Source organism: Stegostoma tigrinum, chromosome 37 (genome assembly GCF_030684315.1).
Source record: "Stegostoma tigrinum isolate sSteTig4 chromosome 37, sSteTig4.hap1, whole genome shotgun sequence".
Classification (NCBI taxonomy): Eukaryota; Metazoa; Chordata; class Chondrichthyes; order Orectolobiformes; family Stegostomatidae; genus Stegostoma; species Stegostoma tigrinum.
Window position 1 is genome coordinate 6149482 of NC_081390.1, and position 26533 is coordinate 6176014.

Below are 26533 nucleotides of genomic sequence, written 5' to 3' on the forward strand. Positions count from 1 at the left end.
TGAGATGGTAATCTGCCTTTCTATTCTTGCCACCAAAGTGTATAACCACACATTTATCCACATTAAACTGCATCTGCCATGCATCCGTCCACTCACCTAGCCTGTCCAAGTCATCCTACATTCTCATAACATCCTCCTCACATTTCACACTGCCACCCAACTTTGTGTCATCAGCAAATTTGCTAATATTACTTTTAATGCCTTCGTCTATATCATTAATATATATCATAAACGGCTGCGGTCCCAGCACCGAACCTTGTGGTACCCCACTGGTCACTGCCTGCCATTCCAAAAGGGACCCGTTTATCACTACTCTTTGCTTCCTGTCAGCCAGCCAATGTTCAATCCAACTCAGTATTTTGCCCCCAATACCATGTGCCCTAATTTTGTTCACCAATCTCCTATGTGGGACTTTATCAAAGGCTTTCTGAAAATCCAGGTACACTACATCCACTGGTTCTCCCCTATCCATCTTCATAGATACATCCTCAAGAAATTCCAGAAGATTAGTCAAGCACAATTTCCCCTTCGTAAATCCATGCTGACTCTGACCTATCCTGTTACTGCTATCCAAATGAGTCATAATTTCATCTTTTATAATTGATTCCAGCATCTTTCCCACCACTGACGTCAGGCTAACCGGTCTATAATTCCCTGTTTCCTCTCTCCCTCCTTTCTTGAAAAGTGGGACATCATTTGCCACCCTCCAAACCGGAGGAACTGATCCTAAATCTATCAAACCTTGGAAAATAATTACAAATGTGTCCACAATTTCTAGAGCCACCTCCTTAAGTACCCTGGGATGCAGACCATCAGGTCCCGGGGACTTTTCGGCCTTCAGACCTAACAGTCTATACAACACCATTTCCTGCCTAATATAAATTCCCTTCAGTTCATCCATTACCCTCGGCCCTTCAGCCACAATTGCATCTGGGAGATTGCTTGTGTCTTCCCTAGTGAAGACAGATCCAAAGTACCTATTCAACTCTTCTGCCATTTCCTTGTTCCCCATAATAAATTCACCCGTTTCTGACTTCAGGGGCCCAATTTTAGTCTTAACCATTTTTTTTCTTTTCACGTACCTAAAAAAGCTTTTACTATCCTCCTTTATATTTTTGGCCAGTTTTCCTTCATAGCTCATTTTTTCTCTGTGTATTGCCTTTTTAGTTATCCGCTGTTGCTGTTTAAAAGCTTCCCAGTCCTCCAGCTTCCCACTCATCTTTGCTATGTTATACTTCTACTTTATGTGCCTTGGTTTGCTGGTTTGGGAGGCATCATTCCTGGATTTGTTTCTTGGTCAGTGGTAAATGGGGTCCAGCTCTTCATGTTTGTTAATGGAGTTCCGGTTTGAGTGCCAGGCTTCCAAGAATTCTTTGGTTGGCTTGTCCATCTCCTGAGATGGCTACATTGTTCCAGTTGAATTGGTGTCCCTCTTTGTACATGTGTATTGTAATTGGTCATGTGTCTTGGTAGCTTGTTGATGTTCATGAATCCTGATGGCTAGATTTCTTCCGGTAGCCATCAGAATTCACACAAAGAGGAACACCAATTTGACTGGAACCGTGTAGCACCTTAGGACAAGCCAACCAAAGACACGCATGAGAACTCTTGGAGGCCTGGCACTCAAACCGGAACTCCATTAACAAAGGTGTAGAGTTGGACCCCATTTACCAACAACCAAGAAACAAATCTGGAAGTGATGCCACCCATCCCAGAAAACCGAGACACATAAATAACAAGCAGGACAGAACATAGATGCTTCACCAGAGGCATGCTGATGATGTTATCTAGTATGGTAACAAAACATCTGCAAACAAACGTAGCAGCTTGATGAGTGAGTCAACAACCACATCAACAACTTGAGCTAGAAATCTTCTCAAAAACCTTGACATTATGTTTTCTTTATGTTCTTCCAGGCCCACAGTACTTGTTCTAACAGACCAAGATTACCAGATTGATGTTCTTATCTCATCTGAACTCATGGAGAAGATATTTCTCAATATCCCTCCTGCTTCGCTAAGCAAACTCATAGGTAACTGATCCCAGCTTTTACCTTAAGGAAAGGCTATCTACGATAATAGGTGGAAAATGAGATAGAGAGACAGTTATATTTAGCAAGGGAATTCATGTCCTTAAACCTTGGTAGCCGAAGACATGGCCAATCAGAAGCATTTAAAATCAAATGCTCAAGAGGCCAGAATTGGACAAGGTCAGATATCTAAGAGTGTTGAATAGCTGGTATTTGTGATACAGCTAGGGAGAAAAGTGAGGCTATGAAGGAATCTGGAAGGAAAACGATGGCAAATTTTAAAATTGAGACATTACTTAGCAGGGAGTCAAAGTAGGTTTAAAGGGAGGTGATAGCCTAGTAATATTATTACTGGACTAGTAATCCAGAAACTCAACTAATGTTCTGGCACCCAGGTTCAAATCCTGCCATAGCAGATGGTAGAATTTGAATTCAGTAAAAGAGTTTGGAATTAAGAATCAACTGATGACCATGAAACCACTAATGAATTGTCAGAAAAACCTATCTGGCTCTCAAATGCACGTCAGAGAAGGAAATCTGCCATTCTCACCTGGTATGGTCTACATGTGATTCCAGACAGTGTAGTTGACTCGCAAGTACCTTCTGAAGTGGCCAAGCAAGCCATTCAGTTGTACCAACCGTAACAAAGTCTCAACAAAATAGTGAAACCGGATAGACCACCTGGCATCAACCTAGGCACCGGAAAAAACAATGGCAGAAACAACCCCGAACACCCTGTAAATTCCGTACTAATATCTGGGGCTAGTGTCTAAAATTGGGACAGCTGTCTCACAGACTGGTCAAGCAACAGCCTGATACAGTCATTCTCATGGAATCATTCCTTACAGATAATGTCTTAGACACCATCATCACCATCCCTGGATATGTCCTGTCCCACTGGCAGGACAGACCCGGTAAAGGTGACAACACAGTGGTACATAGTCATAAGGGAGTTGCCCTATGAGTCCTCAACATCGACGCTGGACCTCTTGAAGTCACATGCCTTCAGCTTATGAATCAGTACTCCTCCATGTTAAAATAACACTTGGAGGAAGGGGTGGCAAGGTTGCAAAACGTATTCTGGGTGGGGGCTTTCAGTGTCCACCATCAAAAGTGGTTTGGAGGAGCACTAATGATCAATCTGGTCACATCCTAAAGGACATAGTTGCTAGAGTGGATTTGCAGCAGGGTGTGAGGGAACTAACAAGAGGGAAAACATAATTGACCTCATCCTTACCAATCTGTCAGCTGCAGATGCATCTGTCAGAGACCGTGTTGGTTGGAGTGACCAACTTGTAGTCCTTTCGGGGACTGTTGTGTATGTAAATTGGAATCTGCCCCTTTAATAGGACTGGTCAGGTGACTCGCAGGGTGGAAGCCGGGGGCTCAGTCTAGAGTCAGCTGTGAAGCTGTTAGCATTTAAAAAGTGTTCCTGTTCACAGTTTCACCTGTGCCTACCTGATTTGGAATTCAAGCTTAAAGAGAAAGTAATCAACATAACAGAGACAAAGCCCTGTCTTCACATTGGGAATACCGCCAATTGTGTTGTGTGGCACTATCACTGTGCTAACCGGAACAGACTTAAATTGATCAAGCAACTCAAGACTGGGATCCCCAGTTGTGCTCCGGCACAGTCTGCAACCACACATCTCAGCATATTTCCCATTAAACCATACCATAAAACCAGGAGATCAACCCTGGTTCAATGGAGAGTGCAGGAGGGTATCCCAGGAGCAACAGCAGGCATACCTAAAAGTAGGGTGTCAACCTGATGAAGCTGTTGTGGAGGACTATTTGTGTGCCAAACAGCATAAGCAGCAAGTGATAGACAGGGTTAAGCAATCCCAAAACCAACGCATCAGATCAAAATTGCGCAGTCCTGCCATATCCAGTCATGAATGGTGGTGGACAATTATACAACTCACTAGAGGAGGAGGCTCCACAAATATTTCCATCCTCAATGATGGAAGAACCCAGCACATCAGATAAGGCTGAAACATTCACAGCAACCTTCAGCCAGAAGTGCTGAGTGGATGATCCATCTTGGCCTTCTCCAGTAGTCCCCAGTCTCACAGATACCAGTCTTCAGCCAGTATCATTCCATGTGATATCAAGAAACAATTGGAGGTGCTGGATATTGCAAATGCTATTGGCCCTGACAATATTCTGGCAATAGTATTGAACACTTATGCTCCAGAACTTGCAGCTCCCCTAGCCAAACTGTTCCAGTCCGGTTGCAACACTGGCATCTACTCAACAACGTGGAACATTGCCCAGGTATGTCTGTACACAGAAACAGGACAAAGCTAACCCATCAGTGTACTCTTGATCAAAAGTGAAGTGATGGAAGATGTAATTAACAGTGCTATCAAGCAGCACCTGCTCAGCAATAGCCTGCTCTGTCACTGTTTAGCCGGTTTGGGTCACTCAGCTCCTTACTTCATTACAGCCTTGGCTCAAACATGGACAAAAGAGCTGAATTCCAAAGGTGACATTAAGGCCACATTCAACTGAGTGTGGCATCAAAGAGCGCCAACAAAACAGGGAATCAAGGACCAAACTCCCCGTTGGTTGGAGTCATACCTGACACATATGTTCGATGGTCGTGATTGTTGGAGGTCTGTCATCTCAGCTCCAGGACATCTCTGCAGGAGTTTCTTGGAATAGTATCCTAGGCTCAACCAGCTTCAGCTGCTTCCCTCAGTGACCTTCCCTCTGCCGTGAGGTCAGAAATGGGGATGTTCGCTGATGATTTTGCAATGTTCGGCACCATTCGTAACTCCTCAGATACTGAAGCATCCATGTTCAAATGCAACAAGGTCTGTAAAATATCCAGGCTTGGGCTGACAAATAGCAGTAAAAATATTCACACCACACAAATGCCACATAATGACCATCTCCAGTATAAGTGAAGGAATGATTTTATTGTTATGTGTATTTTACAGTAAGAATATAATAAAATATAGTGAAAAGCTTTCAATTGTCACCACAATTCGGTGCCATTTTGAAAAACTTAAGGATAAGGGGAGAAAAGAAAAAAGATATAGTTTAAAGAGAGCCCTTCAGCCCTGACCCAGCTTATCACCAGTAAGAACGCCTATGCAACTAGTTTGCCACAATCTACACCAGACCCAACCAGCGTCGAAGTCACCGATTCTCAAACGTCATCTTTTGCCGCTGGGCCGATACTCCTCTGCCTCACCTCTGCCTGTGCCCCGGACCAACCAACGTCAGAGTCATGTCTCTCGCCTTGACACCTACCTAATCAATATCACTGTAACGCCCTTGAAATTCATTAGAGTTACCATTTCTGAATCCCCCACTATCAACATCCTTGGGGTTTCCATTAAGCAGAGACTCAATTGGACTCATCATAGTGACACAGTGGCGACAAGAGTAGGTCAGAGGTTAGGAATGTTGCAGTGCATAACTCCCCAAAGCGTGTACATCACCTACAAGGCACAAGTTAAGAGTGTGGTGGAATACGCCCCACTTGCCTGGATGGGGGCATCTGCAGCAACACTCCAGAAGCTTAACACCATCCAGGACAAAGCAGCCCACTCGATTGGCACCACTTCCATAAACATCCACTCCCTCCACCACCAATGTTCATATATATATCACCATTCCTTCAGTGTCTCTGGGTCAGAATCAACCTACAGCATGTGGACTGCAGCAGTTCAAGAAGGCAGCTCACCACTGCCTTCTCAAGGGCAACTAGGGATGGGCAATAAATAGCGACCCAGCCAATGATACCGACGGACCCCAAATAAATGAAAACTAGGTAAGCACACACAAGACCAATGTGTGAACAGGGCTGCTTGCAATAATGTTGTATTCATGTAATGCATGGAACATAATAAAGTGTCCCAAGGTGCATCACAGAAGCTTTAATTTAAAAAGTGACACTGAGCCACATAAGGTGATATTAAGTGACCAATACCTTGGCAGAAAAGGTATTTTTTAAGGTGCTTAAAGGGGGAACCTGAAGTTGAGAGGTGGGGAGAGAATTGGGGAGCTTGGGACCTAGATAGCTGAAGGCAAGGCCACAAATACTGGAATGATTAAAATTGGGAATGTTTAACAATCCAGAATTAGCAGGAAGTGGCTATCTCGGAGAGTTTGGGCCTAGGAAGTTATAAAGTTAGGGATGGATGAGAGTATGAGGGGTTTGAAAACAAGGGTAAGAATTTTAAATCAGAATTGTATAAGCTGGATTCACTGAATACAGGAATGATTGGTGAATAGCACATTGAGAGAGTAAGCATACAGCCTGAAGAATTTGAATAATGTCAAGATTGCAGTGTGGAATGTGGGGGCCGCCATAAAACATCTCACCTAGTCAAGTCTAGAAGTAATAGAAGATGAAGGTTTCCTCAACAATGAACTGAAGAGCAGAGTCTGGTAATACTATAGTTCTGGAAGTAGGCAATATTATTTGATGATACAGATATAAAATTAAAAGCTCATATTGTTTCTAAGTATGAGACTAGCATTACTTGGAAATAGGAAATCAAGAGTATTCTAATCCAAACGAAATTCATTCCTTTAATTTTTCCAATGTCATAGATCAGATTTTGAAAGCTCAAAGAATCAGTTGGATCTGTTGCCCAATGTTCTAAAACCTAAACAGGTCAAGTCAAGCCAGAATAATCAACCTCTATCACTGGGACGTCCATATAATAAACTCTTTATGAAGCACTGCTGCATCTCTTCTCCAGACTAAGTAGCAGACTAATCATTTTAAACTTAGCAAATGAGGAGGTGTTTTCTTAGCACCATGGATTTGCATTCACTAAATAAGATTTGACTAGTGTTCGTCAATGGTATTGTAACTAAGATTATTTGTTGCTCCAGAGGTGGGTCAACAGAGCTGCTGCATTAAATAATTAATTAATTATTCTGTTCCTCACATTAAAATGAAAAATGTCCGGGTGACTATGTTTGAGAGATTAGACATTAAAGTGATGTGTTTATGTGTTGCAGGTCCATCTGATAATGTGACGTATGGGATGATAGTAGCAGATTTGTGCTGTTCATTGTTTGCAGACCCTGCTGACTGTTACACACTGACTTTGCAAAGCCAGTTTCATCTGGATGAAAATAGCATCACCATGAAACAGGAATTTTATTTGTTGGATTTCTGCCCTGACCATTAACCTCTAAGCTTGTTAGAAACTGCAAGCTGAATTTATCAATCCCAAGACTCCCAGGCATGGCTGGGGCTGCTGTGTATCAGGTGAGGTTGATGGAGGGGGATGTTATTTATTATTTTTCATCCTCAGGACATGAACATCATCAGCAAAGCCAGCATTTATTTCTCATCGGTAGTTTCTCTTAAAAAGGTGATAGTGGCCTTGAAACTCTACAATTCGAGATGAAGGCCCTCCTGTAATGCAAGTTGAGATGCTTTATAACTTGAAGGGGAACTTGGAGGTGATGATTTTCCCATGAATTTCATGCCATTCTCCTTGTGGGAGCTCACAGGTTCTGAAGTTGCTGCTGAAAAGGCCTTGGTGGCTTTACTATATGCATCCTATAGATAGGGCACATTGTGCTGGTAATAGTAAGTGGATCATGATAAAGAGAATAAGTGCTGCAACGTCACAGGTTCGAGAAAAGTTCCAAGCTTGATGATGAATCTACCCTTAATGCTTGAGATATCAGAACATAAAAGGGTATGTTGGCACTCTCAGATTTCTATAATTGCAGAGATGCCACAATGTGGAAGTAGTAAGGGCGCTGTGGAAGGCGAACCTCCTGCATTTCCTCAGGATAAGAGCAGTCATGCTCCCAACATTATCACTTTGTCAGCCAGCCCAAACTTTGCCATTCCTATCATGATGTCATACTCTTAAACGGGTCATCATGCCCAGAGTTGCTCAATGTGGCAAGGGCATCTTGAAATCGGCACAAAAGAGAATGCATAAGGATGTATAATTTTTTTTTGAACCGTTGGATATATTCTTTGATAAAGATTTTATGTGAAGGCGTTTGTTATCGTTTTTTATTGATGGATTGTGGCCAAGGAGACACTATGATTGGACTTCTGGATGTGTGTGCAGCCACTTAAACATGTAGACCCATTGTCTCAGTGCCTCTGTGTTTGCTCTACATTACCACATCCACCAGAACCTCCAGGTCCCAACTGACAAAGCAAGGTGACAATATCCCTTCTCTGCCATTTCAAGAGCAAATGTCAGTTAGCATGCAGGGCAGCTCCAAACTGACAGTGCTTCTCCAGGTGCACAGTGGCTGTTTAAAGATGACTCCTGCACTTGGGATGATGATCAGTTCTGGGATATCGTGGCAGTGGCAGATTCTTCTGGCGTGACAAGTGGGGCAGTTAGGCTAGCGTTAGATAAGAAGGATGCCATGGGGTGGGATAAGTAGTTAATGAGATGAATTCAGAATGATATGGCAAGGAATCTCTGATCGTCACAGTTAGAAATGCCTCAGTGAAACTTGACAAAACTGACATAGCAAAATAGGACAAGATTCAGCTCATGGAAAGTATAGCCATCCACCATGGCAATGCGAAATAGGAAAGCTGGTATAATAATTTTCAGAAAGAAGCAACAGGCATTACTACTTTAGTAATGAATTTGTTCACTGAGATGCTGCTATTAAATGTAACAATTGTTAACTCATTGGACTATGTTCCATCAAAGTCTAATTCATCAGAAATTGACCTCATATCTCCCACATATCATAATGACAGTGTTGCCATCCAGTTGTAATTGCATAATTCTCCAGCCAGTCAAACTTGGAGGTGCCAGTGATTATCGGGATTAATTTTACTTCCTTAATTTGTACATACTTATGTGGCGCTAAACACATGCTATGGGACAAATAACCTAATGCTACAATTAAGTAAAAATTTACACAGAAGAAGTTAAGCTACTAAATAGCTGGTCTAACTCCTGAGTAGCTTTTAAAGTGACCTCTAAATAACTTCACCCAACAAATACATCTTCCTCACACACAATACCCTCCGTTGCCCTGGACCCTGGCCCCATCTTCCCTCATCACTGAGCAGGATCCTTTCCCCACTCAGACTCAAAACATTTCCTTCAGCCACTTCAAACCGCAATCCCCTTTCCCCACTTGGAGCTGATGACCTTCTTCCCAGCTCCAAACATAATCCCCACTTCCCCGCTGCCAGACCTGATAGCTCCAGCCCCAACTCTCGTTCCTCCAGGACCTGATACCAAATAATCCCCTCTCCCTTGCTGGGTCCAATATCTTCCATCCATGTTGATTCACCCTCATCATTTCAATACTTACCTGGCCATATTGCCACCTTGTGCCCTGGCACCCTTCTCATCGGGCTGCTCCCAGCACACTACCTCTACCCATTTGGCACCCTACAAACCTGGCGCCTTACCCCAGCCCACCTGGAAAGCTATATGCTTGTCCTCCTATCCCATTACCACTGCCTCTGTACGCTTGCAGCACCCTAACCTCACACTCATCTTACACACTTACCATTTGAAAACCGCTGTGAGTGGCAGTTTGGGATTCTGGACCAATATATTGGCTGGTTTGTCTCCTGTAACAATCTTTACTGCAGAAGACTTGTCAGAGTGGAAATACAGCTGTGCATTTTTGCAAAAGCCCTGATCAGAATATTGTCAGAAATGCAAAGTTCTTTAGTGGTATAAAAATGGAACAGAGTCAATCCTTGGAGAGTCCAACCCAATTTCGAATGTAACTAACAATTACAGTTTGTGCTCCTGAGATGCTGCTGGGCCTGCTGTGTTCATCCAGCCTCACATTTCATCCACTTCACCAACACCTTCCACCCCAACCTTCAGTTCACCTGGGCCATCTCCAGCACATCCCTCACCTTCCTGGACCTCTCAGTCTCCATCTCAGGCAACCAGCTTGTAACTGATGTCCATTTCAAGCCCACCGACTCCCACAGCTACCTAGAATACACCTCCTCCCACCCACCCTCCTGCAAAAATTCCATCCCCTATTCCCAATTCCTCCGCCTCCGCCGCATCTGCTCCCACGATAAGACATTCCACTCCCGCACATCCCAGATGTCCAAGTTCTTTAAGGACCGCAACTTCCCCCCCACGGTGATTGAGAACGCCCTTGACCGCGTCTCCCGCATTTCCCGCGACACATCCCTCACACCCCGCCCCCGCCACAACCGCCCCAAGAGGATCCCCCTCGTTCTCACACACCACCCTACCAACCTCCGGATACAACGCATTATCCTCCGACACTTCCGCCATTTACAATCCGACCCCACCACCCAAGACATTTTTCCATCCCCACCCCTGTGTGCTTTCCGGAGAGACCACTCTGTCCGTGACTCCCTTGTTCGCTCCACACTGCCCTCCAACCCCACCACACCCGGCACCTTCCCCTGCAACCGCAGGAAATGCTACACTTGTCCCCACACCTCCTCCCTCACCCCCATCCCAGGCCCCAAGATGACATTCCACATTAAGCAGAGGTTCACCTGCACATCTGCCAATGTGGTATACTGCATCCACTGTACCCGGTGCGGCTTTCTCTACATTGGGGAAACCAAGCGGAGGCTTGGGGACCGCTTTGCAGAACACCTCCGCTCAGTTCGCAACAAACAACTGCACCTCCCAGTCGCAAACCATTTCCACTCCCCCTCCCATTCTCTTGATGACATGTCCATCATGGGCCTCCTGCACTGCCACAATGATGCCACCCGAAGGTTGCAGGAACAGCAACTCATATTCCGCCTGGGAACCCTGCAGCCATATGGTATCAATGTGGACTTCACCAGTTTCAAAATCTCCCCTTCCCCCACTGCATCCCTAAACCAGCCCAGTTCATCCCCTCCCCCCACTGCACCACACAACCAGCCCAGCTCTTCCCCCCCACCCACTGCATCCCAAAACCAGTCCAACCTGTCTCTGCCTCCCTAACCGGTTCTTCCTCTCACCCATCCCTTCCTCCCACCCCAAGCCGCACCCCCAGCTACCTACTAACCTCATCCCACCTCCTTGACCTGTCCGTCTTCCCTGGACTGACCTATCCCCTCCCTACCTCCCCACCCACACCTTCTCCACCTATCTTCTTTACTCTCCATCTTCGGTCCGCCTCCCCCTCTCTCCCTATTTATTCCAGTTCCCTCCCCCCATCCCCCTCTCTGATGAAGGGTCTAGGCCCGAAACGTCAGCTTTTGTGCTCCTGAGATGCTGCTTGGCCTGCTGTGTTCATCCAGCCTCACATTTTACTATCTTGGAATCTCCAGCATCTGCAGTTCCCATTATCTCTCACATTTCATTATCTTGGATTTTCCAGCATCTGCAGTTCCCATTATCTCTGATACAGTTTCAGTTAGTTCTGTTTGCTATCCTTCATAGATACTGTTTATGTGTAGATTTTGTAGACTGTTTAGTGTAGTGCAGAATTTAAACAAACTGATGCTGGGTAAATAGACCTTGCTAGTTGTAAAATACACTATTCACTGTGCAGTCTACAATAAGTCCCAGCCATCTCCATCTCTTTGACTAACACGGTGGTATCAGTAGACTTTCCGAGTAAGGTTTAGAAGACAAAGTTACCAGTCATCATTCCTTTGATCATTTCCATGACAATACCACAACCTCTTCTCGCAACTTTGCCTCCTTAGTCAAGGCTGAAACAATACATCCCTCTTCTGATGTCTCACTGGGTCATAGTGCCACAGTTATCATTTAGCTTCAATATCTGACCCCAGTTATTAAATTCACTCGACAATCTGGACACTGGCTGTTGGAAGAACATTGGCCACAAGAGGACATAATACTGTTCATCTCACTGTCAATGTTAAAAATTAAGTTGTTAATGTAGGTCTTTTCACTGTTCAAAATAATATTTCCCTTTGGTGTTATTGTGTGCTTTGTGCATCCTACATTATAAATTTGCACTCCTCATTTGTATAGTTTTGATCTCCTTACTTGACAAAGAATGCACTGGCACTGAAGAGCGTGCAGAGGAGGTTCACTAGGTTGATTTGGAATTTCAGTAAGCCATTACCGCTTTCTCTCCATACCCCTTAATCTCTTTAGCCGCAAGGGTGGGTGCAGCTCAGAAAATAATTTCTGAATCATTAACTTAGAAATTGAGAGGATTGGCTTATGAGAAGTGATTGAGTTACTAAGACTATACTTGTTGAAATCTAGAAGAATGAGTGGGTGAATCTTATATAAAATTATGAAGGAAATAGATTAGAAAGAAGCAGGGAGGTTGTTTCCACTGGCAGGCAAAATCAGAACTAGGGGGCATAGCCTCAAAATATGGGGGAGCAGACTTTGGACTGAATTGAAGAGGAACTTTCTCATCCAAAGTGTTGTGAATCCATGGAATTCCTTGCCCAGTGAAGCACTTGAGGCCACCTCATTGATTGTTTTTAATGCAAAGATAGATTTTTGAACAGTAAAAGAATTAAGGGTTACTGTGAGCAGGCAAGTGGTAAGTGGAGTTAGAGTCCATGAAAAGATCAGCTGTGGCCTTATTGAATAACAGAGCAGACTCAATGGCCTGATGGCCTACTCCTGCTCCTTCTTATGTTCTTACGTTTTCAATACTGGGAGGATTAGGTGAGGCAGGACGCTGGAGTGTCATTGAGGGTGTCAGTGTAAAGCTCTTGGATTTGAGGTGGTCCTTCTCTGGAACAAGAGAAAATCTCTGGTCTCTCTTAAATGTTGTGGAGAGACAGAAAGTTGGATAATTTACGGTGATTTTGTAATAGGTTGCAACACAAACTTGATTATTTCAACGCTCTTGCATATTCCATCCTCCATAGACCACCAAATAAAAACCAAAAGAACTGCGGAAGCTGTAAATCAGAAACAAAAACAAAGTTGCTGGAAAAACTCAGCAGGTCTGGCAGCACCTGTGAAAGGAAAAACAGAGTTAACTTTTCAGGTCCAGTGATCCTCAGAACATTCTTAGGAAGGGTCACTGGACGCTAAACGTTAACTCTGTTTTTGTTTTCACAGGTGCTGCCAGACCTGTTGAGCTTTTCCAGCAACTTTGTTTTTGTTCCATCTACCACCAGTTTATTGTGGTATCAGTGTACACCATGTGCAGCAAATCTCTGAGGCTTCCTCAGCAGCCTTTCACAAATCTGGGACTCACCAATTCAAGGGCAGAAGATGCATTACAATACCATCAACTTAAACTTCTCCTTGGAATCACTTACCATCCCGTCTTGAACCTGAATATCACCATTCCATTATTAACACTGAGCTTAACATTTTGAACTACCCACTTTCGTGAATGTGATGTCAACACACAAACTGTCCAAGCTCCAAGAAAGACCAACACAACACCTTTCTCAAGAGTTGGGCAATAACTGCTGAATTTCTGGGGAATTTTACAACTTCGACATCACTGTGGCACTGAGCTAATGAATTACTTGCAAATGACGGTCAAAGTTGTAATGCAGGAATTTTAGCACAGCCAGACTATACAATCTGCAAAGTGATCATGTTTTATGTCATGGAATATGTTACATCTACTTGAGAGGTCAGAGAGGTTCCAATATTTTTTCTAAAATATGTCTTTAACAGCACAGCTTTCACTCAGTAGTGCACTGGGAGTGCAAGCCTTGACTACGAATTCAGGTATTTAGCATGGGCCTTGGACCAATAATCTTGCTTATGCTTATCTGCTGCTGAACCTTTTCTTTTCTTACCTTCAGACTTGATTATTTCAATGCTCTTGCGTATTCCATCCTCAATAGACGTTTGCTCATTCAGGCCTCTGCTGCCCATATTCTATCTTGCTCCAGTCCCATTTATCTGCTGTCCTTGTACTCACTGGCTTCAATTGGCTCCTAGTCCAGAAACACTGACTTAAAAATTCTCTTCAGTTCTCTTCTGGTAGTCCAGGTATGTTTTGCTCCTGACCTTATTGCGAGTTTATAGCTTTCATGTGGTTCACATGCTTGTTCAGGACTGCCTCATCTACCTGAACTTTGTACATCACAAGACCTGACCTTGCATCAATCATGCCTCTTACCCATGCAGGGCCATTTCATTGGTTTTGACTGCTCAGGTAAACTGTCTCTCTTGCTTCGACAAGTTTTGTGTTTGGCATTGGCACTCCTGATGCCGTTTCACCCCCTTCTTCAGTCCAGGAAGGTCAGATTTAACCTGATGTGGAGTCGTCTTCCCATTAGCAACTCTGCTGGAGCTAACCCTGCAGTTCCATGGGGCATGGCCTGATAAATAGAAACCAGGTCACTTGGTTCCGAGTGAAAGTGTAGACTATTTATTTAAGTCTGCCTTCAAAGTTTCTTTCCGCCAGACCATTGGATGATGGATGATATGGAGTTGTCCGTACATACCGAATGCCATTTGACTTTAGGAAATACTCGAATTCCCTGCTAGTAAACGATGGCCCATTGTCCATGACCAACACTTCTGAAAGTTTGTGTATTGCAAAAGATAACTTGCAGCTTTTGTATTGTTATCCCTGTGTTTAATGAATGGCTTCTATGCACATCTAATCACCGTGAGTAAGTGTCCACAATGACTAAGAATATTGAGCCCATGAAAGGGGCATAGTCAACGTGTAATCAAGTCCAGGGTTTACCTGGCCATCCCCACAAATGTGGGGCAGCTGCTGGTGGTAAATTCTGCCCTTGTGGCACTCTGGGTACAGCTCCACCAACACAGCTACGTCTGCATCCAACCCTGGCCACCAGACATAACTTCTTGCCAACATCTTCATTTTGGAAACCTCTGGATGACCCTGGTGGAGTTCAGCCAGTATCTGGCAGCAACCTTTGCTTGAGACAATCACTCTTGCTCCCCATAATAAAAGGCCATCCTCTATGATTGTCTGGTTTTGCCGGGTCCAGAAGAGTTTCAATTCTGGTTGATATGGCCCTTTTTCTCCCATCAGCGCTGGCTGTTTTAATTTTGCCACAACTGGTCTTTTTGTGTCCACAGTCTGATATTGTCAGTGGTGACTGGAACGGCATCCAGAAAGCTTAAAACCAGAATGGACTCTTCCAGTGGTGTCACCACACGTGGTGTATCTACCAGTAGGAGGCAGCTCAAGGCATCTGCATTTGCTACTTGGACTCCCAGATGATGTTCCAACTTGTAATTGTACACACTTGGAATAAGAGCCCACCGCTGAATTTGACCTGAAGCTCTGGCTGGCATAGCCTTGTCCTCTTTGAGAAGTTTGTGGTCCGTTACTATTATAACAGGAGTTTGTGGTCTGTTACTATTATAAATTTACATCCATAAAGGTGTTGGTGGAACTTGCTCACACCAAAAGTTGACAGCCAAATCTTCCTTCTCTATCTGGAGATATTTGCGCTCTGCATCAGCCGAAGTCCAGGAAGCATATGCTCATGGGTGTCCTTTTCATTGGGCCATCTGTGAGCCAATACTACCCTGATACCATACGGGAGGCATCGCATGTCAGAACCAGATTTCACTTGGGATCATAGTGTGCCAACACCTTAGTCCATGATAGCTGCTTCTTCACTTTCCTAAAGGCTATGTCTTGGCTATGAGAGCTTTTCCAAGGCTGACCCTTTTTCAATAGGAGATGTACGTGTGCTGGGTTGGAGGCCAGGATACGTGATAATTCACCAAAGAAAAGACCTAAGCTCTGGTACAGACGTGGGAGCTGGTGCCACCTTTCGCTTTATCTTCCAACAGGTGTAGCACGGTCTTGTTGATTCTGTTGCCAAAGTAGGTACCTGAGGTGCCTGCCACACACATTTTTCCCATGTAAGGTGTAGGTGTGCCTTGGAGAAACGTCCAAAGACTATATCCAAGTTCTTGTGCTCTTCATTAGTCTACTGTGTTATTAGCACGTCGTCCAGATAAATGGTGACCTGGGGTAGACCTTGTAAAATGTTTTCTGTCATCTGCTGAAAAATGGCAAAGGCTGATGATACCCCAAGTAGCAATCTCATATATTGGCACAAACTCTTATGGGTATTAAATTGTAGCATACTTCTGGGAATCCTCATCTAACTACAATTGCAGATACACATGGCTCATGTCCAGCTTCTGAAGGGCAGCCTCCCCACCAGCTTTGCATGTAAATCCTTTGTACAAGGGATTGGGTATTTTTCCAGCTGTGAAACTGGTTTTCCATTTGTTTAAAATCTCCAGAAAGGCCAGCTGACTTGTTGGGCTACACAATCAGTATGACCAGAGCTGTCCATTCTGCGAACTGTACTGATTTGATGTTTCCTTGACTTTCCAGCCTCCTGATTTCTGCCTCTACTTTGGCCCATAAGGCAGATGGCACTGGATGGGCCTTGCAGAATCATGGAATTGCTTCGTGGTCAACATGCAAGGTGGCCTTGACTCCTTTGATAGTATCCTGACCTTCCTGAAAAACCTCCGGGTATTTATTTAGGACTTCACTCAGGCAGCCATTTTCTAATCAAAAAGTTGTTGAGCCAATGAAGGTGAATCTTTCTCAATCAATTTCACCACGTCAAGCTGAGGCCTGAATCTTTCACCGCAATCAGTGGTAGCTGACCCAAGTGCTTTTTGTGAGACTGGATCTGAAGTTGTACCCTTTACCTATAAAGATTCCCCAGTCTAGATTCTCAGTCCAGACATGGTCTTACTAAAGCTTAAGGGTTGGAGTCCAGGGTGAATTTTGCTAAAGACTGGTTCAGCGATCACTGATACAGCCAAGTCAGTATCAACCTCCATTAGAACCGGGTGACCATTTAACCAGACATTTATTTTGATTGATCAATTCTGTTTTGGATGTTGCCAAGCAATTTAACTGTTGCAAGCCAGATTTAGGTGGACTTTCCAGGAAGTTCAGTCTCCTGGATGCTGGCCTTTGAATTCTCTTACTCAATTCAGGCTAGTGTGACTCTTTTGCTGTCTCAAATCTGCATACTGGCAGTACCTAAAATGGCTTGCTGGCCCAGATCCTGAAGAAAATTTTAACTGTTTGGCTGAGGCTCGATGTAGTTTTGCGGTTTTGTTGTGGACTGACAGAGTCTTCCTGTTCAGAATATGTCCTGAGGGAGGCCACACAATTGCCTTCACTCGTGCTGTCCGCCAAGCTCGGTCAGCCTGCTGAGGCTGACCATTTACGTTGGCATACCCTGTAATTCAAATACTGCATTTGCTGCATTTTCTAATGTGAAAGTCAGTTTAGTTCCTGTTTGAAGTCCAGTTGGCCTTCAGCTATTAGGCACTTTTGCATGGTTACATCATTAATCCCACGTACTAAATGGTCTCTCTGCATCTCATTAAGGGTTAAACCAAAGTCACATGCCTCTGTTAGGCATCTTAACAATGCTAAAAATATCAACATGGATTCCCTGGCTGTCAAATTGCTGAGTAAAACTGATTGTGGTCTCAGAGTTAGAAGAGGCTTGGGGTCATAATATTCCTTACCTAAATCCATAAACTCTTGAAAGGTTTACAAGTTGGTCCTTCAGAAAATGCTATCAGACAATGCTGTCAGACAAACTATTCATTGCTTGTCATCTGCCCCAATGTCATTTCACTGGAAAAAAATAACGCATTCTTTCCACATACTGGGCCAAGTCTTCAACGGCAGGATCAAACAAGTCAAGCTTCCCAAATATTGTCATGATGCCAGACAGCTTCCACCAACTCAAAGATTGCTGCAAGCACATTTCTTCAGGAGTGTATCTTTTTTCTCGTCACCATTGAAATAACTCCACAGAGGCCAGTATCCCGTTATGAAGTCACCCTTTATTTACACACACACATACTTGACACTGGTCCAGCTTCCTCAGAGCCAGCTTTCAGAGTGAACAGAAATTCTGATCCCCCTGTTTAAATCTGTTGGCCAGGTCTCCCTGATTGGCCCAGGTTAACAGCCTCAATTGGGGAACTTATTCTGTGAGGTCCACCTGGCTGATCTTGGTACAGTCACCATAGACTGAACCATATGGTTTCAGTTCTGAAGAAGGGTCTTTGGACTTGAGACATTAACACTTTCTCTCTCCACAGACCTGCTGAGTTTCTTAAGAACTTCCTGTTTTTATTTCAGACCACCAGCATCTGTCGTATTTTGCTGTCACAAGTAGTTGGGCACTTTTCTCTGGAAAGAGAAGACTGAGAGGTGACCTTCTAGAGATCCAGAAAATGATGACAGAATTTGATGGGGTAAAGATAGAGAAGTGTTTTCTCTTGTGGAAGAAATCATAAATGTGATGTAATCATAATAAATCCAATAATTAATTCATAGGAGCCCCTTCAGACACGTGAAAACTTGCTACTATAGTGAGCATTTTAGGTAAAATTGCATTTTTGCATTTAAGTGAAAATAAGATAAGTAAAGGAGACAGGAGTTGATGGTAGGTTCTTAAAAAGAGTTCTGCGGATTATAAATCCTCAACAGCCTGTTTCTGTTTGGTAACTCTGTACTGTATAATAATGGTACACCTCACCTTCCACTCTGGGTGGTGATCTGCTTTTGTGCCTAGGCTGTTCACCCTGGTATCGCACATTAACGGGCAAAAAAATAGTTTTGAATGGCCAGTAAGTAAGATTTTTAAAACGATCACAATAAGATAATGCTGCAGCAGTCACACGCCGAGAATTCCCAATTATCTCTTCCCAAAGTCGCAACATCTCCAGCAGCCATTTCACTGCAGGCGTTTCAAGCAGCGAATGAAAAATAGCTACACGGGGAAAAAGCGGCTCTAAGGGCAGGGAGAGGCCGATACAAAGGGGCAAGACACAAAAGCAGACACGCGCGAGACAGTGGGAGATGGGTAAGACTGGGCTGGAAAGAATGGCAAGGGGAGGAATTGGGGGCCGATTGGCTACAATCACTTTTGAGTGAAAATGAATGAAATCGAGAGTCAGTGCACCTGATTGCAGGAAGCTCCTGCCAGACGAGAGAGAGCTACCTTAATCGGATGAGAAGGAGATTTATTTATTCTCTCTCTGTCTCGCTCTATCTCCATTTCGCCTGCATGCAACGTGTGGAGGGATTTGAGAGTGTGCTGTCCCTTCACAAACTTCTCATTTCTAGAACACTGTATGGGTGGGGAGGGATCACACAAACAATAATCATTGCAAGGATTCTTAAAACTTGTGGATATTCCAGATCGCCCTCCCATCCGCCTCCAGAAACGGTGAGTGTTGCTGCCTGGCAGAAAGCTCCTCAAGAGATTTCTTCAACAACGCACCAGGTGGCTGCTGATCTGCTGTTCCTTTGATTATTTTTTTATTCTCGTTATTATTATTTATTCTACGAGGTAGTCAGCGGCGTGAGGAACCGCCGAAAGGCAGAATATTTTTTTAAATACTCCACGGGAACGGTTTCCTCCCCCAGTTCTTAGCCCTGTAACAATGTAAATAATCACAATAATTAATGTTTGTTTTGACCTGACCTGCAGCTTGTTGAGAGACGAGGTGTGTGTGTGTTGTGAGCAGGGATGTTACCAGCAGGTATGTGGCCTGTTGCTTTCTCAAATCGATCGTCTCGGTGGTATGTTCAGCTTTTCTTGTGTTGTTTAAAGACAAAACCCCTCAGACCAGGTCCGGTTAATCTCGGCTTGTTTGGTCGGCGACGCCTCTTTCAATGGCTGTGCACAGATAGAATGAAGAGCTCATTTTGCTTTTTCACAAAGACCGGGCGGAGTAGATCAGAGACTGCTTTTGTTAAAAAAAAACCACCCCTGGCCATCAGGAAATGTAATCTCTCTGAATAAATCTGTTGCTGCCTATGCCTTATCCCTTCCCCCTTTCCTGAGCCTGGTCGAGTGACTCAGGATCCTCAGTTCGTCAGCTTCCAGCTCTGATTGTCCCTGTTCAGATTTAATACTAGCCTCAAATGTTATTGTCTGTTCCTCATATTCACCCCACCCACTCCCAGTATTTCTGAGGATGCTCCATGTCACTTCTTGTTGTCGTTATGGTTTATTCCCTTCTAACTCTCTCAGCCCCATTGATTGTATTCTATGCTGTACCCAATTTCTTTTGTATTTCACATACGTTGACTCAGATCCTCACTTAGTTTTCTTTCCTAGTTCACCATGTCCATTCTTCCAGTAACAGTCATTATTGGTTTCCAGACGCACTCCATTTAGATATATACCTTCCTAAGAATGCTACCAGAGTGACACACACACACACGTGTACTCCATACTGACGAACACTAATAGTTACCACTACACTAACACAAGTCATTCCAACAAACCACACCACACTGATATGTATCCCACAGTCACAGAAGTACACTATTCTGGCATACACCCTGTTAATACATACGCTATTAGACATTAACCAACATGAGGACATCGCACAGTGGCTCATTGGTTCTCACTGCTGCCCCACAGCGTCAGGGATCCAGATTCAATTCCACCGTTGAGCAACTGTCTATGTGGTGTGTCCATATTCTCCCTGTGTCTACGCGAGTTTCCTCCAGTCTCCTCCCACAGTTCAAAGATATGCAGGTTTGATGGATTGGCTGTGCTAAATTGCCTGTAGTGACCAGGACTGTGTAGTTAGGTGGATTAGCTGTGGGAAATGTAGGGATAGAGTAGCAGGAAGGTCTGAATGGGATACTCTTCGAAGGGTCAGTGTGAATACAGTGGGGATGAATGGTCAGTTTCCACACCATTGGGATTCTCATTGAGATGAATATAGTGATGCTGTAGAGATACCAGTGCTAATTATTCACACTGTGTGTCCAGTGCTCTGTGCCCAGTACTTTGTGTTTACACTGGTCTGTGTCCATTACCTGTGTGCCTAATAATTTGTGCCCATTATACTGTGTCAGTGCACTTGAACGTCCAGCACCCTGTGCGTACAATGTGCTCCATGACCTGTATTCTCTGTGGAACTCATTACATGTTTATCATTATAACACAGTTGTATTCAATGTGATTTTTTTCCTGCCATTTCACAAACCTAGATTTAATTTTTTTTTAATAAGTGAGTAAATATCTTCAATAGAAGATGGCAGAAAAGGAGAGAATGTAGCAAAGGTCTATTAAACTTATTTAGAGAGGTTTCTGTGACTGCAGTCCTTGCACAAGAGTCCACCCTGACACCAAAGGCTGAATTCCCACCCCCACCAGAAATAGATGTGTTGAGATTGGGTCAGGTATTAGAAGATTAAGAATTTCAAACCCATTCAAATTTAGCTTTAGTGTATGCAGAACAAGCAGCGAGCAAGCAAAAAGGCAAATTGACAATGTAAATATTTTAGAGAGACTCTCAGCACCTGATTGAATCTGCCTTACAAGTTCAACAGCAGCTGGCTGGATTTCCTAAGCAGGAGTGGGAGTTCAGCTGACTTTTCTGTCATAAACCCAACAGTATGTAGAAGCTGAACTGCTGTTCCAGTTGAGATCAGCATTGACCAGGGAGATGGAATCTGGGCTCCTGTGGTCTGGATGGCTTATTCCTTTATCAAATCATGGCTGTATTGCGATAACTTATAAACAAATTTGAATGCAGAAAGATAGTGAGGAAAAATCTTGAAAGGTACAAGTGAGAGAGAACTTCATTGTGGATAAATAAGCCAGTAGCAATAGGAGGAAGATAAATCTGGAATATCACTTCAAATAGAAGTGTACATGTTAAACGCAATTTTTGGACAAAGACCGGTCAATGCAAAGGATGGGTGTCCAGATATTTCACCTTAAAAGAAAACCTTCGAACAAATTAAGAAGCAGTAGGAGACTGTGGTGCGGAGATTGTAGTGTACTCTGCATGACAGTACTGTCTTTCTCCATGTTAAATATTTCATAACTAAATTCCACAGTTATCACTTAATTCACGACTTCCACAGCAAAATGAAACACTGTGAAACCCAAGCATTTGAATATCACGATTTCAGGTTAAGTCCTGGCTCTGTGTTAGCTTTGTTTGTCCGAGCTGAAATGGGCGTAGGGTACAGCGCAATTGGCTATTTTAACCCTGGGTTAGTGAAGGTAAGGAAAAGAAGGACAAGAGTGATTGCATCTGTAAGCAGTGGGTTAAACCAAAAATGTTATGAAGCATGAAGCTGGAGCGTGAATTAGAGACCTAATTGGAGTGTATAAAATGATGAGGGATCACGAGAGGGTGATGGGAAAGCCATATTCACTTTTTTGAGGGGTCTGTTACCAGGAGGTCTAGATTTAGGGTATGGAGTAGAAGGTTTAGACAGGATTTGAGGGTAAATGTTTTCACTGAGAGGACGGTAGGATTCAGGAACTCACTGCCTACAAGGGTGTTGAGGTAGAAATTCTTACAACACTTAAAAAGTATCTGGATATGCAACTGAAGTGGCAAAACTTTCAAGAGTTGGGCAGTAGGTTTAGACTGAACAGCTGTCTTTTGGCCAGTGCAAAATAATGGCTCACATGTATGCCGTAAATTTTTATGATTCTGTTAAAATGTACTTTGGTGTGACTTTTGCTTAGGTGGGAGCCTGGTGGGGAAGGCTGAATGACATACATATCCTTGACTTATTATTCCTTTTTTATATTGGCTCTCATTACCACAGACTATCATTTCAGAATGGCTACCTACAGTCGAAGGCTATCTGAATATTCCTTCCAGGAAACCCAAGACACAACATGTCATAACACTCTGGAACCAGATTGTTTCCCACTTTCAAAAAGTTCTTCTGCCACCCTATTCCCCAGAAGGGACAGCATAGAAGAAAGGCCAACCATTAAACAGGAACTGAGGAAGACCCTCAGTGGCTTTGTCTCTCCAAGTGAAACTGACATGAGGTGCCCTTATCATCCGTCTTGCTTCACACCGCAAAATAATTTCACTGTGATCCCCTTATGTCGCTGCTTCCAGATGGGAGCCATCCCTGATGCTAATCATACCACTGAACTCCCAGTATTTCAGGATAATTTGAAAGCTCACAGCAACAGCCACAGGAGCACCAACTTCTCTATGAGAAGGGATGCAGACACAATGTTATGTGCAGACTCAAACCTAGGAAAATTACAGGCAAAGGTGATGCACAGAAGTTGCTCAGATATCATTTGTGATTATGGGGAGAAATGCTATCCAGCTGATGATGTGCATACTAAGATTACTGCTGCATATCAAGCTCCTGTGCTGGGCAGAGACTATGGTATAATTTCTCCAAGTGAAATGATGTCTAAAGAATGTAACCAGAAGATTGTGATCAATATTTCAGAGAGTGAGATTGACACCAGGCAACAGGAAAATGACAGAGAAAGTGCAACCATTGCAGACTACCAAGTCAATAGTATGGAGAATGACATTTGCAGTCCCTTGCATCGGGGCCATCTCATGTTTTCAGAGAACTCTCCCGATTGCTCTGGTGTCAAGGTTATCCAAGAATCTGGTGAACAATATCAAGGCAATGAAATGGCAGAAAATGAGACAATCACCTTGGGTCAGTGTAACATCACATATCGGGAAGGAGTTGCCTCTCATCAAAATAGTTTAATGGGTAATCAAACTTGTACTAGACACCAAAGCCACTTGATGTCTGGTTTGATGATTCAAGACACCACTCCTGCTTATTGTCATTCACTGCCAATCCCTGCTGTCCATCTCTTTCCAAGACTAGTCAGTTCTGTCAGTGAATCTGGAAGAGGAACTGTTGTTGATGCATGTTGTCATCCACTGCCAGTTTCAGGGATTCTGGCATTCCCACGGTTGGTGTCTTCAGTGAGTGAATCGGGGCTAGATGCGAGGCATCTTCTGAAATGCCATGGAACACTAGAAAATGAAGCTATTAATGCTGCAACTGAAAGGAATTCTCATGACACTTCCAATAGGAATAAAGTGGAACTGGAAAAATTTACTCACTCTTTTTCACCAAGCAGTCAAACTAATGATGAGGGTGTGAGAACACGAGACATGTGGACAATGACAACAGATCTGACCCTTCGATGTCATCATCAACTGGAACGTAAGGATGCAGGGGTACAGACCTCCTTGGCAGTTGACTGCAGGTCAGTGGGCACCAGCCCCTTGTCTCCAACTGATAGTTGCCTAGTTCATATGTTTCCAGAGGTTAACCTTGAAGAGAACCAGCTAATCCAGGAATCTCCAGTTCGGGAAGTGAAATGGGATGACAAGGGAATGACATGGGAAGTCTATGGGGCTTCTGTAGACCCTGAGGTCCTTGGGCTGGCTATCCAGAAACATCTGGAGATTCAGATAGAACAACATGAAAAAGACAAGATGTCAACAGCTGAAATGACAGTGAAGCAGTTGGATAATCATGGTGATGGAACACGAGTGGTGGGACAGCGAGGAAAAGAGAAGAGACATTTGCCAGGTTTTAGGAATATGATGTCTTCTTTAAGGCATCCAACATGTTGTGTGCGTTCCAGTGCAGCAATAGACTGAGTAGCATTACCCAGTGAAGTGAAAATGAAGATTACATAATTGTTGGATGTTTCAGCAGTATTCCCAAGACATAAAAACAGTTCTGGCTTTTCCCCTAATCTAATGTTGAGCCATAAATGTCAAAACTCATTATTTAGTGAGTGTTTATTTATAATACACTGATTATTCTTTCAAAATATTTAACAGGGTAGCTAAATGAGAAGCCATGGAGAGGGTAGAGATGTCAGAAAATGTAAGACAGTTTTTCCAGAAGGTTATAAGCTGTTGATAAAAAGGTGAAGTTTGGGTACATGTCTGGGTGCAAATACAAGGTGCTCAGGTAGATGAGGATAAAGACAATGGTAAAATGATTGTAACAACGTTGGTGGTGGGTAAAAAAAATGGCATGTTTTGCATTATGCTTTAAACTGTCTTGTTTTCGCTGCAGTGAAGAATATTAACCTTTGACAAATTTGTGATCCTTGTCAAACATGTGGTGAGGTGGAAGTGAATTAATTAAAAATGTACCAGTGAACCAAAGGTAATGATGAAAGCTGAGGCAAGACACCTAGATGATTAATGTTAGATTCTAGGTTGAGCTGGTCATCTTGTAAATGGTAGCCCTATAGACTCAGAATTATAATGATACAGCACCAAAGAGGGAGATTCAGCCCAATGTGCCTGTACTGGCTCTTTAGTAGAGCTAACAAATTTGTTTCATTATATTGCAATTTCCCCATGGCTTTGTAATTCTTTCCTCTTCAAGTATTAAATTTTCTTTCAATGTCACTCCTGGATCTGCTTTCCAATATTTTCAGGAAATGAATTTAAGATCACAGCAACTTAAATGTCTAAAATATGGCTTTGCCATATTTTATCAGTCATCTTAAACCCTGTACTGCTGGTTACTGACCCTTCTGCCATTGAAAGCTTTTTCTCCATTTGTACTCATCCTATCCTTTCATGGCGTTGAATACCTCTATCCAATCTCCTCTTCAGCTTAATAAAATCAAGAACTGCAGATGCTGGAGATCTGAATCAAAAGTAGAAACTTGTAGAAACTCAACAGGCCTAGTTGCATCAGTGAAGGAAATAGCAGCGTTAATGTTTCAGGTCCAGTGACCTTTCATGAGAATTGGCAAAGGGTTACTGGATTCATAACATTACCTCTGTTTTTCTCTTCATATTTATCCATCTATATCCTCAAGTCTATGACTCTTCTCCTCATTATTTACTCCATTTCCAAGTTTCATGTTATCAGCGTTCATCAAAATTGTGCCACATATAACCAAGTCCAGGCCACCAACATATATGATCAAAAAGACCAGTGATTCTAATATGAACCACTGAACAATGCCTTTTCTTTCCAGCATCAAATACAACCATACACCAGCAGTATGCTTACTCTTCCTTAGCCAATTTTATATCCATATTGTCATTGTCTCATTAATTCCATATGCTTTAATTTTGCCAGCAGTTCTATTATATATTGCCAAATACCTTCTGAAAGTTCAGATGCACAGTATCAAATAATGGGAAACTATGGCAAATATTCAAAAAAATCTTAAATTACAAAAGAATTGTAAAATAAATTGAAGCAAAAAACTTGCAGGGAAGAGGAATGATTAAAACTGGTCTTTAAGATTGTAGCAAATGATGTAGGTTTAAAATGGTCATAGAATGGGTAGATGGACATATACAAAATAATAAAATGGTGTTACAAGTTGGCAAAAAGACCCTTGTATGGATGAGTAATTTGTATGAAATGTGAAAGTGAACATCATTAGTGATGCAATAGAAGAAAATAGAACTCAGTTATATAAAAGACAGTCAGATAAAAGATGCAGGGTAATTAAAAGGCAGTTGGATAAAAAGGAAAGGCTGAAAGAAAAAACTGAAAGAACATGTTGATGCTGGAAATCAGAAACAAAAATAGAAATTGCCGGAAATAATCAACGGGTCCAGCAGCATCTATAGAGCGAAGTCAGAGTTAACCCTTCAGGCCCAGTGGCCCTATTTAGTTCTGAAGAAGGGCCACTGGACCCGAAATATTAACTCTGATTTCTCTCCACAGATGATGCCGGACTTGCTAAGTGTTTCAAGCAATTTCTGTTTTAAAATTGAAAGTCTGACTGATGATCACAGAGTTTACAATTTACAGTGCACAAACTACTGAGTCAGAAAATCCAATAAGAGATAAAACTATGGAGCAAAATGT

At 43.1% G+C, this 26533-nt stretch overlaps 2 protein-coding genes across 10 annotated transcripts in view; both read left to right on the plus strand.

Annotated features, from left to right (window-relative positions):
* Nucleotides 1-7936, plus strand: part of shld2 (shieldin complex subunit 2) — an 87334-nt gene extending 79398 nt beyond the window's left edge. For 4 of the 5 annotated variants that reach the window (XM_059640289.1, XM_048563483.2, XM_059640290.1 and 1 more), the window contains 2 exons: nt 1917-2032; nt 7016-7936. In XM_059640289.1, the coding sequence (XP_059496272.1) occupies nt 1917-2032; nt 7016-7188 (289 nt within the window). In that variant the 3' untranslated portion in view covers nt 7189-7936. Of the gene's footprint in view, nt 1-1916; nt 2033-4478; nt 4593-7015 lie in introns of those variants that run through there. The other variant, XM_059640291.1, reaches the window with a different exon arrangement.
* On the plus strand, nt 7153-26293 carry LOC132206363 (uncharacterized). Of its 5 annotated transcripts, none has more exons than XM_059640297.1 (2): nt 7153-7268; nt 22496-26293. In XM_059640297.1, the coding sequence occupies exon 2, from the start codon at nt 22510-22512 to the stop codon at nt 24334-24336; it is 1827 nt and encodes a 608-aa protein (XP_059496280.1). In that variant the 5' UTR covers nt 7153-7268; nt 22496-22509; the 3' UTR covers nt 24337-26293. The 5 variants fall into 5 exon arrangements, with proteins under 5 accessions (XP_059496280.1, XP_059496276.1, XP_059496275.1 ...); XM_059640293.1 differs by lacking the exon at nt 7153-7268 and adding an exon at nt 16940-18764; XM_059640292.1 differs by lacking the exon at nt 7153-7268 and adding an exon at nt 18772-19446.
* The last annotated feature ends 240 nt before the right edge of the window (nt 26294-26533 follow it).